This window comes from Morus notabilis, unplaced genomic scaffold (genome assembly GCF_000414095.1).
Source record: "Morus notabilis unplaced genomic scaffold, ASM41409v2 Scaffold801, whole genome shotgun sequence".
NCBI classification, from domain to species: Eukaryota; Viridiplantae; Streptophyta; class Magnoliopsida; order Rosales; family Moraceae; genus Morus; species Morus notabilis.
This window is the reverse complement of record NW_010357956.1, coordinates 84,734-104,148: the sequence shown is the minus strand read 5'-3', so window position 1 is coordinate 104,148 and position 19,415 is coordinate 84,734. Positions and strand designations below refer to the sequence as shown.

General features: G+C 31.9%; 1 protein-coding gene across 2 annotated transcripts; it reads left to right on the top strand.

The window, feature by feature from the left end:
* The first annotated feature begins 9,336 nt into the window (after positions 1 to 9,336).
* On the top strand, positions 9,337 to 16,209 carry LOC21395160 (cellulose synthase-like protein H1). Of its 2 annotated transcripts, XM_010091167.2 has the most exons (9): positions 9,337 to 9,673; positions 9,902 to 10,229; positions 10,433 to 10,564; positions 11,944 to 12,060; positions 12,585 to 12,797; positions 13,138 to 13,255; positions 13,556 to 13,743; positions 14,588 to 14,947; positions 15,321 to 16,209. In XM_010091167.2, the coding sequence occupies exons 1-9, from the start codon at positions 9,399 to 9,401 to the stop codon at positions 15,879 to 15,881; spliced, it is 2,292 nt and encodes a 763-aa protein (XP_010089469.1). In that variant the 5' UTR covers positions 9,337 to 9,398; the 3' UTR covers positions 15,882 to 16,209. The 2 variants fall into 2 exon arrangements, with proteins under 2 accessions (XP_010089469.1, XP_024033057.1); XM_024177289.1 differs by lacking the exon at positions 10,433 to 10,564.
* Positions 16,210 to 19,415: the final 3,206 nt, after the last annotated feature.

Sequence of the window (19,415 nt, the reverse complement as noted above, 5' to 3'; positions counted from 1 at the left end):
TTTGAGGGGGTTAGTTGTAATGATTTCTTATTAGTAAATTCCTTTGGTATATATATATTGAAAGGACTTTGGTATATTTATGCTATTGAAAGATTTACATTAAATTCCCTCAACTGAACCTATTAAAAGTCGAGACTCTCCATTCTCAAAAATAAAAACAAAAAAATAGAGGTCGAGACTCTCTGAAATGAACCTATTAGTGTCCCTTTTTTTTGAGGGGGTTAGTTGTAATGATTTCTTATTAGTAAATTCCTTTGGTATATATATATTGAAAGGACTTTGGTATATTTATGCTATTGAGAGATTTACATTAAATTCCCTCAACTGAACCTATTAAAAGTCGAGACTCTCCATTCTCAAAAACAAAAACAAAAAAATAGAGGTTGAGACTCTCTGAAATGAACCTATTAGTGTCCCTTTTTTTTTGAGGGGGTTAGTTGTAATGATTTCTTATTAGTAAAGTCCTTTGGTATATATATATTGAAAGGACTTTGGTATATTTATCCTATTGAGAGATTTACATAAAATTTCCTCAACTGAACCTATTAAAAGTCGAGACTCTCCATTCTCAAAAATAAAAACAAAAAAATAGAGGTTGAGACTCTCTGAAATGAACCTATTAGTGTCCCTTTTTTTGAGGGGGTTAGTTGTAATGATTTCTTATTAGTAAAGTCCTTTGGTATATATATATTGAAAGGACTTTGGTATATTTATCCTATTGAGAGATTTACATAAAATTTCCTCAACTGAACCTATTAAAAGTCGAGACTCTCCATTCTCAAAAATAAAAACAAAAAAATAGAGGTTGAGACTCTCTGAAATGAACCTATTAGTGTCCCTTTTTTTGAGGGGGTTAGTTGTAATGATTTCTTATTAGTAAATTCCTTTGGTATATATATATTGAAAGGACTTTGCTATATTTATGCTATTGAAAGATTTACATTAAATTCCCTCAACTGAACCTATTAAAAGTCAAGACTCTCCATTCTCAAAAATAAAAACAAAAAAATAGAGGTCGAGACTCTCTGAAATGAACCTATTAGTGTCCCTTTTTTTTAGGGGGTTAGTTGTAATGATTTCTTATTAGTAAATTCCTTTGGTATATATATATTGAAAGGACTTTGGTTTATTTATGCTATTGAGAGATTTACATTAAATTCCCTCCACTGAACCTATTAAAAGTCGAGACTCTCCATTCTCAAAAATAAAAACAAAAAAATAGAGGTCGAGACTCTCTGAAACGAACCTATTAGTGTCCCTTTTTTTGAGGGGGTTAGTTGAAATGATTACTTATTAGTAAATTCCTTTGGTGTATATATATATTGAAAGGACTTTGGTATATTTATACTATTGAGAGATTTACATAAAATTTCCTCAACTGAACCTATTAAAAGTCGAGATTCTCCGTTCTCAAAAACAAAAACAAAAAAATAGAAGTCGAGACTCTTTGAAATGAACCTACATCTATCTATATACTTTTATTTTTATTTTTTTACCGACTAGTTATGCAGGAGAATCAAATCGAATGGGAATCTTGGAACATTTATCGCGAAAGCTACAACTCAATTATAGTATGGTAGTCTTAACTAAAATTATAAATTTTTTGTAAAAAACAAAAAAAAAAAAAAAGAAAAGAAGATTAAAAAGATAGAGATTCTTGAAAGTTCTGCTACAAATTAAGGAACCACAAATAGCTTTTCCAATAATATTTTAGAAAAATAGAGTCGAACGATTCATCCGCTGCAAGAACACGTCAACTAGAGGTCTGCCATAGAAGAATAAGAACGACAATGGAGTCATTTTATGCTGTTAGGGCACTTTTTCCTGATATCGTGTCAGGAGATATGATAATTTATGAAATTTTACGTTAGAATTTGTAAAATCAAAAGATAAAATTGCAAACTCAAACGCTTATTTATCAAATTTTAAATTTTACGATGAATCGTTCGAATTTACAAATTTTAACGTAAATTATCGTAAAATAAAAATTTCATAAATTATCGTAATTTTTACAACTTTATCGTTCGAGTTACAAGTTTTAATATAAAATTTTACAAATTATGGTATCTTTTTGTACGGTATTGGGAGCACAAAAAAATGGCAATGGGAAGTGCAACTCAAATCTAAACGAGAATGACTGGACTGCTGATCGTCTTGTCATAATGTGCATATAGTCTGTATAAGCATAGGTAGATATCATAATTTGTGCATGACAAAGAGAAGAAATATATCTTACTTTTTGGCCAAAAAAGGAAAATATTTTAATTATTTTCTTGCGTGTGTACATCTATACATAGATGTGGGTGTGTACTTTTTTTTTTTTTTTTTGGCTGGAATATGGGTTTACCGTTTACATATGCATGGGAGAGTTTGTGACCACTAACTACAGCTTTTTCTAAAAATCATTTGTGAGTACAGTTTGCTCATTAACTACAGCTTTCATATCCTTGGGACACTTGATATGTACTGCAAAATCTCTAAGAACTCAATGAAGTTTAGTACTCCAACAAAAATGATCATCGAAATAATTTGGGTCCGCCAGTAGGATGTTCTTATAATTTAGGTAATTACCAGTAAGTCTAGTTTTTAACTGCTAACCTCAAAATAATTAAATCTAATTTCTTAATTAACTTCATTTATATTGACAGCTAGCTGCCTCAAACCAAGTTGCACCTATTATATGGGAATATCATCTATCAATCAGGCTTAATTATTGGAGCTTTTAGCCTCGTTTACTTCACTGATTCGAGTTTAGAATTTGAGTTGAGATGTGACTTTATGTGAGAGCTTTTTACTGTAGCAAAAAAGTTAGATGTGATTGTTTGTGAGAACTTTTTACTGTAAAAAAACTCAAATTTTAAACTCGAATCAGCAAAGTAAACGGTCTTTTATTATGATGCAGTGTGTTGGCTCTTTCAAAAGTGAACACACACATTAGTTTTCACCGTCAAAAAGACGTTGGAACTTATATAGCACGTTACGTAAATTTTCTGAAAAGGTCTATTCGAAACACCCCACGTGGCTGATCATTCTTATATCATTCTTATTTTGAATACTGTCCTACTTAAAAGAAGCCCCACCCTCCCGAGACAAATAAAATAATTTTTTTTTTATGAGAAAGCTTTCGTACAAATAAATTAGGGTATGTGTGTTCAAATCCTACTTTAAATTATACTTTTAAGTTATGTATGCAAGAAAAAAAAATGTTATAATAAAAAATTTAAATTTAAATTTTTATAAAAAAAAATACAGTATATAAAAGGAAACACCAGTGGTAGTACTTAAACCTGTTTCGTGCTTCTTTTTTAGTCTGTACATGTAGTACTATATATTAGAGTACTCTGACATAATCCCTTCCGTCATCTAGCTTTAACAAATTACCCAAAAAACTAAATAGGGTCATACATCACTGCATTAATGCATTTTCATGTCGATACTACTTTTCTAGTTAAGTTAATTAAAACACGATCAGCATGGATATTTATGTGGTCGTCCCTCAAACTCTACAAATCAGGATTAAATTCGAATATTTGATAGGACTCGAACAAATGACGTGAACAAGTTTTGTATTCCATGAAAGGCGAAAAGTTTTATTTTTGTTTTTATTTTTTTGAGTATATACATTCTAACTTGCTAGATTGACACTCACTAAAAAACGCTAATCTCACACCTACATAAATTTTTTTGTTGGAACACCAATTAAATTTCCACATCTCTCCTTAATAAATTGATTAATTATATTTAGGTATCGGGGCCGGACTCCGACCTTAAAAAAAAAAAAGAGAGAGTAATGCATAGAGAAAAGAAAGATATCATAGTTAGATGGAGTGTGCGGTTTTTCTGTACTTTTGAAAACTATGTATGTTATATTTCATTTTCCATTTTTTTCTAAAAACATTGTGATCCTTAATATGATGTTATATTAAAACACAAGACACTCAAATGATAGAAATCCTTGTACTTATTGGTAATAGGATATGCCCTCGATTGTTGATGTTTTGCTGACAACGATTTTGGTACCTAAATTCCAACGCTTTCGAATTTTCAAATAGAGAAACTTACAAAGGTTCGTTGTTAGGTATTTTTATTAGTTGACAATTTATTGGCAATCTTGTAAAAATTTAAAAAACATGTTCAAGAAGATTTTGTATTGCAAAAGAAATTCAGAATCAGATTTGAAGTTAAAGTTGCAGATTTTGTTGAGTTGAGATTTGGAGAGATAAGGATAAAACATTGGTCAAAAGAAGATAAGACATTGGTTATTTAATTTTAAATGGGAGATAAAGCTTGCATGAAGATCAAGTTATTTTCGGATTTGAATTCTTGGCTTCATCCGATTATTGTTAGGAGAATTGAATGGCTTATATATATATATATATATATATATATATATATATATGTATGTATTCACGTGAGCTACACAATTAAGCTTGAGCTGCACATGAGAATTGGAACTTGAAATTTGACTTGGTCAAATAAAAGTCAAAGATAACTTGCTATAATGAAAGATAAGGCATTGACGTGGAGATGGCTAAGAGAATATTAGATGTTACAGATAAAGCTGAGGAGGATTTTTTGGTAACTGAATATAGGTTCAAAAGTTGAAAAAGGAGATACATGGAATGAGTTTATATGGGAAGTGGCTCTGCAGGAAAAGGTCGGTTGACTACAAGAAAAAGTCTTGTGATAGAGAATCAGTGCTTAAGGAGAACAATATGTAGTTTATGTTTTTTTTCTCATTGAAAGTATGAATAACTGAAGGAATTTCGCAGTTAAAGGTGAAGACGTGTGGTACATGCTAAACAGTGTCATTGTGAGAGTTCATCACAGCGGCGTCATAGTTTAGGAGGGAGTCCTTGAGTGAATAAGTCCGTTAAGGTTGTAATTCTTAAATCATAGTGAAACTGTTTACTGTCTGGGTGTGCCGCAGAGTAGGTGTGCGCACCGAATTGCGATATCATATTGTGTGTTCCTTTACTTTCTGCACTTTATTTTACTCGAACAACTGAACGTAATTAACCCAGATCTAACAAGTGGTATCAGAGCAGTTCACTGACCATAAGTTCGGTGAGATATTGGAGAGTTGATCTGTTATTATTCTCATTCTTTCAGCAAAACTCAAACGAACTTCAGCCTTATATATGAAGGGTCTTCCCTTAATTTAGATGAATACTATATATGGACATTATTAAAGAAGTTTGGTGCATAAAATTGCCTTGATGCATATCTAAACTAACTCCATGATATCAAGAATTCCTTGCGTCAAGTGTATGCTTATAATAAGTACCCTGATGTACTTAGTCATGTTGATATATATAATTTTTTTAATTATTTGTTTTTACACTCGCAGCATCTCTCCAATCATGCATGTGCTCATAAAGTTATACACTAGCGTTACAAAATTTAAAAAAAAAAAAAAAAATTTGTACACTAACATTGAAATGTTATAAAAATTTACGAGTCCTTAAAATTTCCATAGATTGGGCACCGAAAATTGCTATTAAGACAGTAAATTTAAGCATGGTTTAAAATTGTAACAGTGAAAATAATAATTTACAACTAGAAGTCATTGATTCTCATTTATTAAATTTCTGTTTTCATAGCTTCCTTAATTCTATTATTGTTCTTTTTCTTAACAACAACAAAACTTAATTGAGAGGGGAAAAAAAATAATCCAGAGACCTAAACAACAAGCTCCCAAAATTTACAACATATAAATTAAATTGGACGAAGTTGAGCCATGAGCCAATCATTCATGAAGCGATTCTATCATTCAAGTTTTAGCCAAAAAGAAGAGAGAGAAGGGAAAATTCAACCATATAATATAAAAGAAAAAGTATAGTAGAACTCTATTTTAAAACCGTTCGATTTATATCATTATCTATATTTTTATTTTGATGTGATCTTAATAAAATCTAACGTTAAAATTAAAACACATACTACATATCAATAGGGGCCTCTATTCTAAAATGACCCAGAAGAAAAAGATCAAAAACCACCCTTAGCATGTAGATCGAAGAGTTCTCTCTTGAAGATTGTCTTTTTTTAGGAGCTTGATTAAAGTTATGTCTATAAGAAATTATTGTTGTTAAATTGTCCTTTTTGAGAGTTTATTGTTAATTATTATGTCTACATTTAAAATATATTTCTAATTTTAGTGGGGTAGATTTGAATTCAACGGTTGAAATATTTTAAAGGTACATTAATTTTGTTTGTTTTTTTAAAGGGCCCGTTATTATGTGGCATATAAGATATGGTTATTCTAATTTTACCAATTAATGAGTATTATTATTTTAGCCGTAAGATATTAATCCGACGGTTATAATGAATTATATAGTTGACTAAAAAAATTTATGACAATTAATAGAATTGAATTCTTATCACGTTACGTCATCAAGTTTTTATATTTAGTGATAATCACTGATGGAAACGTAACTATTGAAAACTCATCCATATATACATACACACCCATATATATACACATACACACGTGTTTCATCTTGTATGAAACATAGGCAAAAGAAATCTGATAAAGTACTCTTGATCAAGTTCTTCATCTAGTTAAATTAGCATATTAAACAAATTAGTATTGAGGAAGAAAGCCCGCGTACATATCATGAAAACAAAAATTACAATTATATAACACGTGGGATTCTCATTATATTCTTTTACAAGGTGAATGTAGTGTTTGATAATTGGCTATTGAAATATGATAAACCATAATGCTAATGTTAATGCTAAGTTTACTGCGAAAAATTAAAAAGAAAAAAAAAGGAAAAAAAAGAGAGAGAAAAAGAACGAAGGGATATATATTTGTAACAACCACTCATTTTATATTCCGAATTTCTAATTGACAAACGCCATGTTAAATACCATATTTACAATATTATATTTTTAAAAGTACCATTTTAGAATATGTTTTTTTATTATTTTTTTAGTACTAAGCATTAATGTTACTTTTGTCAACATTATTTTTTTTTAAATAATTTTTACAGTTTCAAAATGTAAACCATAGCATAACTAATTTGTATGCTAATTGTTAAAAAGCCAACAAATCAAACCCAAATATCGGATGATATACTAGATTGGGTGCCGAACTATATATAGAGTATTGTCATACTAAAAAAACACACACACATATATATAGGTTAGTTTACCAATCCATTCCAAAAGTCTAAGCTGTTAGGAAGTGGACCAACAATAATTAGTTATGCTATGTGTGTGTGTATTTGCCATGTTAGTTTACCAATCCATCCAAAAAGCTTAAGCTGTTGGAAGGTAGGTGATGTGAAAATTGCAAGTGCACAATATCGCATACAAGTAATAAAGTAGTGAATAAAGTATCATTCCCACGAGAATTGCATTAATTTTAATTAAGTACCAAAATTAGTTAACTCTAAAATTATTTGAACATCCTAAAATAAAATAGAAAAATAGTAAGAGCAAAACACAAATAAAAACTCAAATAAATAAAACTAAAATAAACAAAAGGCTCAAACAAATTAAAGACTAGGGCAGCTGATTTCACCACATCTAATCTTCTTTAATTTATTATTCTTACTAACAATTCATGTGTTAGAACGAGTAACCCTAAATTATTTAATAGTCCTTACGGGGATGCTATCAAATACATTCATAGCATGTAAACTCACTATCTCTCGATGCGAATTCCACCACCCTAGAAATTCATTACACTTTATGGTTCTCTTAATTGTTCACGCAAGTCATGTTACTATTGCTAGATGTCGCATGCACTTTACGATTTCTCTCACAATAAGTTATTCCTAAAAATCTCCTTCTGGGGTTTCAATTTAGGTCTCCAAAACAATTCAAATATTGGCCAGATAATTGAAAGCATTAACTAGAGAAAGAAAAAACAACCATGAACAATAAACTCTTAGTGAATTAATTCATTGAAAGTAAAAATAAATGAATTAAATTAAAATAGAATTGGTAATCTCATAGCCCTAGCAAAAGAAAATTAGAACATAAAAATAAAAATAAAATAAATCACGAGTTCTAACATCTTAATTTACAAAAATACAGAGATAAAGAAATTAAAAAAAAAAAAAAAAACACTCATATGAAAGTGTCACAAATTCAAAATTTAACTCTTTAATCCTCAATCTTTAATTTTTAATCTTTAAAATATTTTCTTCCCTGTAAAACCTAAAACTAAAAATAAAAGTCTTAACAATGTGATCCTAAATTTTTCAAAATAATTTCCTCTAATATTTTCTGTCCGCTCTTCCCATGAGGTTTTTCTTGTTTTTGGGTGCTTTGCTCTGTGAAATAATCGCAAGGGGTTCTCCTCTCTCCTCCCCTTTTCAATTGCGGCTGAAAAAGGGTTTAAACAAGACTTGGTTTCACGTGAGCCAAAAAGAGTGAACAAGGGGCATTATGTTGCGGATGTCATCATCCAAGTGGCATCGTTTTAATGGCTAGAGAAAAAACAAGAACACATGGCCTGTGCACGTGGAAGAGCTCTTGTTTTGGAATGGAACTAAAGTGACCTCACGTGGTGAAGGAAGAATAACTGCAGGGCTGCTTCCTTTGGTCTTGCTGCTGCCAAGGGCTATTAATAGCCTCCAAATTCACATGTCAGATGAGAAGAAGGAGGGGGCATTAGGACTCTAATGCGAAGGTGGACACACGGCAACTGAAGACAATCGGACGGCCAGTGAAGAGCATGAGTGGCAGGAGCGCGCGGAAGAAAGCTGAATCCGGATTTATTTTTTATTTTTGAAGTATTTTTAATGTCAATTCAGCTTTAAATTGTACTTTTCACTTAATTTAAACACAATTAAAGATTAATAAAATTATTAGAAAAAAAACTAAATAAAATTAACTAAAATAAAACAACAGAAAACTAAATTAAAAATAAATTTTTTAAAAACAAAGTAAATTTAAATATAAATAAAAGAAAATAAGTTTATTTTATAAAATTATCAGTGGACAAACAATAATTTTTATATTTTAACAATATATATAACAATGCCATAATTAAGAAGAAATTTGTATCCAAGGATTAAATTTCAACACTGGCATATGGCTGCGGGAGTAAAAATATATACCCTTTCATTGGATTTTGTCGTTTATGATATCAATCATGGAGAATCCTGCGCCACATTAAAAAAATAATAAAAAAAAAATAAAAACCATTGACCATTAACCATGCAAAAGCAGATAGACAGCTAGCAAGACACACACGCACCCAAAAAAAAAATAAATAAATAAATAAAAAACTATAGTCACGGAGCCTTTGATCTATATATATCAATCTACACTTTTCTATGCAATCATTAGCTACACAACCTTTCTTTATATATATCATCATCAAATTTAAAGAAAAAAGAAAGAAGAAAGGAAACAAACAGCTGCTATAATATTCTACCAAAATGGATATCAAAACCTGTAGTAGTACTCTTCCTCTATACGAAAGAATTTCTCGAAAAAATGTCGTGAAGAACTTTTTCGAAATCATAATCTTCTTTCTTCTCCTCCCTCTCCCCGTTTATCGCATCATCTTTCTACGTGACCATACGGTTGATTCCTCTTACTGGCTCCTTGCCTTCCTATGCGAGCTTTGGTTTACTTTCTATTGGGTCATCTTGATCAGCACCAAATGGAACCCTGTAGAATACAAAACCCACCCTGATCGCCTCTTGCAATGGTAAATATATAATCAATCCATATTTTACTTTCCTTTGTTATAATATGTGTGTTAAATATACATATGTAACGCGCCCGTTTGGTCTATAAATTTGTATAAAAATTTGAATATAAATTTAAATTTTTTTATGAGAAAAAATAATGTAACAAAATATTTAAACTATGGTTCAAACATGCGAAATTTATAACAACTTACAGAAGTTAATATGGACATGGTGAATATTAATAGGGTTGATGAGCTTCCTTCAGTGGACATGTTTGTGACAACGGCGGATCCAGAACTAGAACCACCGATAATCACTATAAACACGGTTTTATCATTGTTAGCAGTGGATTATCCAGCTTCCAAGCTGGCTTGCTACGTGTCCGACGACGGATGTTCTCCGATCATCCTCTACTCTCTCATGGAAGCATCAAATTTTGCGAAGCTTTGGGTTCCATTTTGTAAGAAGCACAATGTTAAACTTAGAGCACCTTTCAGATATTTCAGCAGTGAGTCTTTGCCTTTAGGTCATGAGTATTCAAGGGAATTTCAACGGGAGTGGAAAGCTATGAAGGTATGTAATATTCATATGAGTTTCGGACATATCCAACTCTTTCATTTAGGTTAATTTTATGAGCAATCTTTTTTTTTTCTTGCTTTTTGTTCTATTGTACAAGTAATTTTTACTTTCAAAGAGTTCAAATGATGATTGTAGTGGTATGGTACTAATACATTATTCTTAAAATAAAGTGCTTTTTGTCTTCATATGTGTTAAAGGATGAGTACGAACAACTTAGCCGTAAAATTATTGGAGCAGTTGTCGAAAAAGCATCACTTCCATGCGATCTTGTCAAGGACTTTGAAGTTTTCTTAAACATAGAAAGGATAAATCATCCAACCATAATCAAGGTATGCATTTGTAGTTCAACTTTTCTCAACAATTGTAATAATAATGATAAGGGCTAGACAACACGAGTTTTGATTTTTGCTTTTAATTTTGTTTAATATATTTTTTAGTCAAATAATTACATTAGTAAAAAAATGTATCAATTAAAAGTAATGAGTAAAACTTTAAACCTATACACTTTAAGAAAAGTTTAATAATTTTCTCTAATGTGGATAAAAGTGGTGATGATGATGATGGTAATAACAATAATAATATAATGACAATATTAATAATTATAGTATTCTTTCCATTTCTTTTACTATGCGTAATTAAGAAAGCTCGGATTATACGTCATTAATTAATCACATTACCACTCAGAATTTCTTTCCTTCTTTTTAGTGTGTGTCTAGTAGAGCTTTTTGGAAGTGTTTTTGACTTTTTAGAGTACAAAAACTATTTCTAGAAGTGTTTGAATGACCTATAAACTTCAATTTAAATGTGGTTTTGAACACCTATTGAGAAGTCACAATTTTATGTTTCTTTTCTTCTCCCGACTAAAAGCATAATTTCAAAAACTATGTTAAACGGGACCTATGTATGTACATGATGCTTAATTGTTTACAAAAATACCACCTAAAACGCTCTATCATATATACAAAAAGCTATAGTGCAAGAGTTTCTATTGGGAAAGAAAAAAAAATACACAATGTCTCAAGAGCTTATCAGAAAGCTATAGTAGTACAAGAATAACTAATGTGCCCTTTTAGATGGGCTATATCGCCATCGTACATAACTTATTATATTGTTGTAAGTTCATAAAGTTTCAGCAACTACATGGCCTTTTTGTTTACTTTCTTTTCCACAAAAATAATGAGCATTTATAATTTATATATTAGTACGCTCGAGTTCGTGCGTGCACACGTGTGCGCACAGGTAAACTGCGTGTACAAAACTATGAGAAATATTATTGGTGCATGTTTTTGTGTCGCCAATTCTGGCAAATATATCAATATCACAAAAGTAAGAAATTAATTAGTGTTAGTTGTATTATCACTACCGAATCTTAATCCAATTCTATGTTGTCATACAGTGTGATTTTGATTAATTTGGATGATAATTTAATCCTGTAGTTATCTTTTTAATTTACCCCCTCAAGGAAAAAATATATATATTTTGACATTTTCTTAATTATTATTCTAATATATAGAAAAATGTTTGAGACACCACGGTGCCAACTATTACGCACCACGACTAATAAAAAATAAGTCCTATATTGTGGGATCCATTTTTTATAGTGTGTGGTGTCATTGTTCGTACCAAAAACCAGAACAAAGAGGGGGCAAAAGGCTTCAAAATATTTGTTGAAGAGATTTGTCTAATTCGAATTGTTTTGAATTTAAAGGTTATATGGGAGAACAAACGAGGTATTGCAGATGAAATGCCACATTTAGTTTATATATCCAGAGAAAAGCGTCCAACGCATCCACATCATTACAAAGCCGGTGCCATGAATGTTTTGGTAAGAATTGTCTGTTTTCCTAATATTAATTTTCAGTATACTTGATTAAAAGTAACTGTAGTGAACATAGAATAATTTTTTAGAGAATTTTTGTACATAGTAAGATTAGAAAAAATAAACTATCAGTAATTTTTTATTTTTAATTGTTAGATTTATATAAAAAATAGTCTGTTATAAAAACCTTTTTAGTTTAATGTGATTTTAACCATATCTTACGATAAAAAATGATCTGTTTTAAAAACTTTTTTAATTTAATGCGATTTTATCAACGTTATCACCTTAGGACCTGTTTAGTTCGTTTATTCGAGTTTTTAATTCGAGTTGACGTGTAACTTAATGTAAGAGCTTTTTACTGTAGCAAAAAAGTTAAATGTGACTGTTTCTGAAAATTTTTTACTAAAATAAAACTCGAATCGGTAAAATAAATCGGATGATTCCCCATCAAATTAAAGACCATCGACATCAAACTTTTAATATTTTGAACAACAAATGATAGTACTCTTGAATATTTGTATCTTTTGTAGGCCAGGGTTTCAGGATTGATGACAAATGCCCCATTCATGTTGAACGTAGACTGTGACATGTTTGTCAACAATCCAAAGACAGTTCTTCACGCAATGTGCTTGTTGCTTGGTCCTAAGAATGAAAAGGAAGTCGCATTTTGTCAGTGTCCTCAGGTCTTCTATGATGGGCTCAAGGATGACCCTTTTGGAAATCAATTGGTCGTTTTGTTTGAGGTGCATCAATATTTAAATTGCGTACATATATAAACTAGTCGATTTCAACTTCGTGACGTTTGGAGTTAAAAAAATTAAAGTCGAAATAATCACATCTCCCATTTTTTGAAAAACTATGTGACCTGATAATTTTTGACTTGAAAAAAAAAAATTGAAAGGTACTTGATGAAAGCTCTAAAGAATTTCGAAAATAGGTATTTGAATTTGCAAGTAATGAATTAATTGCTAATCAATGGACAGAAAATATTTATTTATGATTTCATTAGAAAGATCATCAAATTCTAATTTCAATTGATTAAATTAATATCAATTTTAAAGCATAAAATTATCATGTCGACAGTATTTGGCGAAGGGGGTGGCAGGAATTCAAGGGCCATTTTACTCAGGAACAGGATGTTTCCACAGACGAAAAGTCATATACGGCTTGTCGCCGGATGATATAGAAAACAATACTAATGGTAAACAACTTTTACTTGCATTCAAAAATAAATCCTCGGGACAATCTTTCTATCATTATCTTTATCTCTTTTTATATTCGTTATTTGATACATAAACTCTCTTAGTATAATATATATTATTTAAACAAAAAATAAGATAGTGGAGTTTATTATCAAATAATAAATGCAGAATGTGACAAAAGGAGTAATAGAAAAGGTAACGCTAATATTTTTTGCATTGTAATGGTACTTCTCAATTTAATATTCTTTCATGTGAGGACCTAATAATTAATACTTTCCCTATTGTATTTTCTTGGCCAGGAAAGTTAGCTAAGGATCACAAGTTACTCCAAATTAGTTTTGGAAGCTCAAAGGATTTTGTTACGGCAGTTGCCGACGCTTTTAAAGGAGAAAAGACAGAATTTGCCAAGAGTCTTGAGAATTCTTTAGAGGCTGCTAACCAAGTAGCAGCTTGTGGGTACGAGAGTGGTACTGATTGGGGTAAGAAGGTTAGTGCCAAATAATCATGTCATCCCAAGAAAAATGTTGGATGATATAAATAATGTTACGACACAACGTGCAAAAGAGTTAAAAATTTGAAAAATGTATATACCATATCATTATTGTTCTTTAAAAAAAATCATACTAATTAGGAATATAGAGGCAAATAGCCCTTAGTTTTGTAAAATTAGTAAAATGGTCATTTTTATTAACTTAATAGTCAATTGATTAGCGGTCAATCACTGATTGACTTAAGTTTATCACTGATTAATACAATGATTTTTATTATTAATCAGTATTAGTTAATAATTACTCAAAATCAATTTTAATCAACAAATTACATATTTATTAATGATATAAATCATTATAAATTATAATAATGGATAGATCAATTACTGATTAATTGTAGTCAATCATTAATTGACTGCTGAAAAAAACCATTTTGTTAAAATAAAAAAAGTGCGGCCATATATTTAAAAAATAAAAAATTCGGCCATTTATTAAAGAAAGTGATAAAAAAGGACCATTTACTGATTTTCTCTATTAATTATTAATTGGATGCATTTATGGTGGAGAAGGCTATTTTATTATATTGATAGGAATTGTGTTTAACCCTTAAATTAATTTTTCAACAGTCTGATTTGTAGTAGAAATAGGTTTGTATCGTGTAGTGAAAATTTTTAATGTGGACGTACACCTAACTGACCGTTAAAAAATTAATCCACATCCCTAAAAACAACAACTTTTATCGATTGATGTAGCAAAATAGTTCTTCACCGTAAAAGTTCCCCAAGTATTATTAATAACCCTAGTAGTACTAACTCTTTTTATGGGCTGTGTGGCTCGAACCAGGTTGGCTGGATATATGGATCAACAACGGAAGATATCAACACTAGTCTAATTATCCATAGGAAGGGCTGGAGAACTGTCCTTAGTTGGCCGGATCCGCCGGCCTTTCTAGGATGCGCTCCCACAAGTGGACCCACTGCCATGACCCAACAGAAAAGGTGGGCCACAGGCCTTCTAGAAATCCTAGTCAGCAAAAATTGTCCCATATTTTTCACCCTATTTGGCAAGCTTCAGCTCAGGCAGGGCTTGGCCTATTTGTGGATCCTCTGTTGGGGATTACGCTCTATTCCTGAGTTGTGTTATGCTGCTCTACTTGCGTATTCTATCATCACTAATTCCCCTTTCTTGCCTTTCTTGCCTAAGGTGAGCACGTACAATTCATTTTACGTTTATCACTTTTCTTTAGTATAACACTAACATCTATAAAAACATATATAGCGCTATACAGACGTACTCTAATTTCAATATTTGTTATATCAAATGACGTAATATGTGAGTTATATGATCATTTTTCTATTAGTGGATTTTTAAAAGATTGGCACATCATTAAATAATCATATATTATATCTACTAGTGAAGAGATAACAACTCAAAATTATATAAATTGATGAAAAAAGAAAGTTAGAAATAGAGTTGGTGTCTCTAACACTAACTAACTGAAAAATAAATATGTACGTTGCTACAAATTGTTAACATATCATGTAATTCTCTTTTCTCGAATTTATTATGAATGTAGAGCCAAGAACCGGCCTTCTACATACCAATTGCGCTCTTTGTCATCTACAACCTCTACACACTGTCAGAGTATTTTGCCACCGGTCAGTCCATCCGAGCATGGTGGAATAATCAGAAAATGAGAATAGTAACTTCAATGAGTGCTTGGGTTCTTGGAGTAGTTAGCGTGGCACTAAAGATTCTGGGAATTTCAGAGACAGTATTTGAAGTCACCAAGAAAGACCAATCTACTTCAAGTAGTAGTTCCAATGACACGGACGGCGATGCTGGTAGATTCACCTTCGACGAGTCCCCGATTTTCGTGCCGGTTACTACCCTTTTGTTGGTCCAATTGATGGCGCTGGCTATGGTCGTTTTTGGTATGCAACCGCGAGCTCGTGGTGGGCATGGCTCAGGCATTTTGGACGTTCTTTGCAGTGCGTGGTTGGTGTTATGCTTGTGGCCTGTTCTGAAAGGGTTGTTTGGTAAAGGGAAATACGGCATTCCCTTATCCACCCTTTGTAAGTCTACCGCTTTGGCTTTGCTTTTTGTTGTCTGGTGCAGAAGGACCACAATGAGTTGATGAAAATGTTTGTCGATGGAACTACATAATATGAGACCTGCTCCGGTATGCTAACATATTGATGGGGCAAAATTACATGTCTATTGGATCTGTACGCAGTTTCAACGGTTAGAAAAACCTGATCTATACCGGTACGTCAGGCGTAATCTCCCGCATAATATTTGTGATTTCCATGCATTATGTAATTCGTGAATTCGTGAGTGGTTTTTACTCCAAAAATAAATTAAGTCTTCATTTATTACTAGAGATGAGGTTTTTAGAAGTTGTAAGCCACATTTGAATAAGTGCCTGGACTACATATTAAGCTCTTGCTCTTATAACGAGTCTAATGAAGGACCATTATAACGTATTTATGCTATAATTACTATCCTCCAAAAAAAATCCACGTTTAATTACTTCTAAAAATTATATTTAGCTCTACTAACATAATTACCAAAACATCTCGAGATTGGTCATCATTTTGTTCGTAAGGATAATGCAACATAGTCCTGATCAATAATGGCAAGTATTTGTCCTCAGATGATCAAACCGCAGATGTATGAAGTCTTAACTAAGCCTTTGCCAACTCAGAGATTTCTGCAGTGTCGAACCAAAGTTGACCGTTCTTCCAAGGCCTGTCAACTTGCGGGAGGATATTAAGCTAAGAAATTACGAGTGTTGTCAATTGTAATTCTACTTTTTTCTTTATAATCATTTTCTGTTACTTCCTCGAGATTGCATTTCTTCGCTGCCATGGTCCTTTTGGGGATGAAAACACAACACAAGCTCGTACAGGTGTGGCCATGATCAGGCGCATTTGGAGGTTTCTTGCAGCACTGTGTGGTTGGTGTGTGATTGTGGCCAATTCTCATAGCGCTGGTTGACAAAATATTTATGCGCCCTTTTTTTTTTTTTTTTTAAAGATTTATGCGCCCTTTTTAAGTCTACGGCTTTGGCTTTTCATCCACAAAAAAAAAAAAAAAGAGAGAGAGAGAGAGAGAGAGAGAGAGAGAGAGAGAGAGAGAGGTTTACGGCTTCGGTTTTGCTTTTTCTACTCTGGTCATATGCAGAAGGCCCACAATGGATCTGGTGTGGAAGGTAAAATATGTCATTTGTTTGCGTGCATATATAGTTGTGTGGACAGCAATAATTGTGGAAATAAAATGGTTACTTAAATACAAAAGAGATGAGTTTATTGAAGAGATGTGTTTTTAGTGTCTAATTTTTTGAATTAAGCTTATTGGTAATATAATTTGTTCATTTAGACATTAATCAGTGTAGGTCGTAATAAATTTAAGAGAGCTAGCCCACGTTAAATTGAGTGTATGTGTTTTGGTTTATTATCGCCGAATTTGTAAAGTATATATAATAAAAAATCAATTAATTTCAAATTTGGTCTCAAAAAAGTAATGTCATATATTTTACTCCCTGCGAATAAAAATGGAACATAACTCCCCTTAAACTTATCATAAACTGTAACTTTCGTACTTCTACCGTTGAGGCGACAATCTTTTATGTAGTTTTACGTAGAATCAGAATTCTTAATTAAAAGTAAATTTCGAGGAGCATTATGTTTAAAACAATATCAACAATCCTCAAAATATTAGCTTGTCTCACTTTTCGTCCTATCATCCAATCTCTACATACGTGCATGCGTAGTGCTGAAATTTTGAACGGGCCCGCGACCGCCCAAAAAACTTGAGTTTTTGCCCGAGCCCGAACCAGACCCGCCCGAAAAATTTGGGCTGTCCGCCCGAGCCCGAATTTCACCTTGAACGGGCCGCGGGCTTATATTAGGCCGCCCGAGTAGCTCGAATATTTTTAAAATTTTTTTTTAATATTAAGTTATTTTGTGTTAAAATTTATATATATATATATATATATTACAATTTAAAATTTGAAATGAACACACAAACTATATAAAAAATTATTTCTTTATTAATTTTTAAATTTATAATTCATGATTAGCTCGTTAAAAATCTTACTAAGAAAAACCCAATTGGGATAAAAACTTGGCAAGAAAAAAAGAGTGCAATCATTTTGTGATGAATTATAAATTTTACAAACTTACAAAGTTATACAATTACAAATACAATGTCAAAGGTAAATACATATTTACAAATTACAAATTTACAGTTTAATTTGAAGCTGAAGGATCGTCTTCAAAATTAAATGTTAATCGATTAAATTCATTGATCCATTCTTGGCTTGCCGGTGAAATTGTATCTCGTAGACGTTGATCGGCCCGATCCCAATCCTTAATGCAAACCAAGGCTTCAACATTGAGTGACTGGTCTTTTAAAATAGAGATCATCAAATAGCGATGAAGTTATTAAACCAATCATTGAGTGACTTTTGATCAATTATTAATTTACTTTGGTATGCAAGTAGAAAGTTACTTTGATATAGAGTCACAAAGAGAGTGAAGAAAGTGGAAGAAAAAAGAGGATAATTAAGAGGATGAAGAGAGATTGTGAACAGAAAAATAGATAAAGATAGAAAGAAGAGTGATATAGAGTAGAAAAATACGAGTATCTATAAGAACAAAACCGGCATTATATAGAAACAACACTTTTTAAAAATAAAAAATAATAAAAACGTGATGGCAATGTATTTCTTTCCTTGTGTATATTATTTTTTGAGGAATCCTTTTATCATGTGATTGATTATAAAATATGGTCAAGAATGTGAAAACTGAAATATTAAACTGCTAAAATAGGAATTTACTCTTTATATTAAAGAATTGTGTGTTTACCTTAATTAATAAGTTAAAAATTTAAATAACAAATATGGACATTTGATCTAGTGGTATGATTCTCACTTTGGGTGTGAGAGGTCCCGAGTTCAATTCTCAGAATGCCCCAATTTGTAGCAACTAATATTTTCATTGGCGGGTTTCGGGTTTTCGGGCTTATTTTCGGGTCGGGCACAACAGTCGGATTTTTGAACGTTTTTTCGGGCAGTTCGGGCTTCGGACATGGCCGGAAAAATTCAAAAAAAACTCCGGCGGTCGACGGCACCTACATGGGGGCAGGCTCCGGCGTGGTTTCAAAATTCGGGTTGCCCGAGCTCAAATTTTCACCTTGAACGGGCCGGCATATGGGCCTGCCCGCCCGAGCCTGAAAAAATTCGGGCTTCGGGCAGCCCGCCGGCCCAAAGTTTCACCACTGTGCGTGTATGAAGACATATATTGGTCCCGGCGTTTGCTTTACCACTAATTATGTGTTCTTAAACATATAAGTTGAAAAAAAAAAAAAAAAGAAACAGTAATCAATTATTATCAGAACGAAAGAGAATTTTGTTCGGAACAAAATTCCACATATAGTCCAAAATTTGCCTCATGCGTCCATGGTTTTCGCGGTCCAAATCCATCTACACACATCGATCAATCGGTGAGTTTCTACGAAAAATAAAAAGGAAGAAAATTCAAAGAAAAGGAGTTCTAACTTCTACGTGTACGTATAAAAGTATCAATACCTGGCTAGAGGAGTTTACGTATATATAACGCTCCACAGTGTATACACCACTCATTTGACATCTTCCCTTGCATTGCTC

What these genes read in the sequence shown, in the direction of transcription:
- LOC21395160 (XM_010091167.2), top strand. Translation starts at nt 9,399, where the DNA reads ATGGATATCAAAACCTGTAGTAGTACTCTTCCTCTATACGAAAGAATT. An exon ending in CCTGATCGCCTCTTGCAATG is followed by an intron (nt 9,674 to 9,901) that starts GTAAATATATAA and finishes GAATATTAATAG; the next exon opens with GGTTGATGAGCTTCCTTCAG. An exon ending in CCGGTGCCATGAATGTTTTG is followed by an intron (nt 12,061 to 12,584) that starts GTAAGAATTGTC and finishes TATCTTTTGTAG; the next exon opens with GCCAGGGTTTCAGGATTGAT.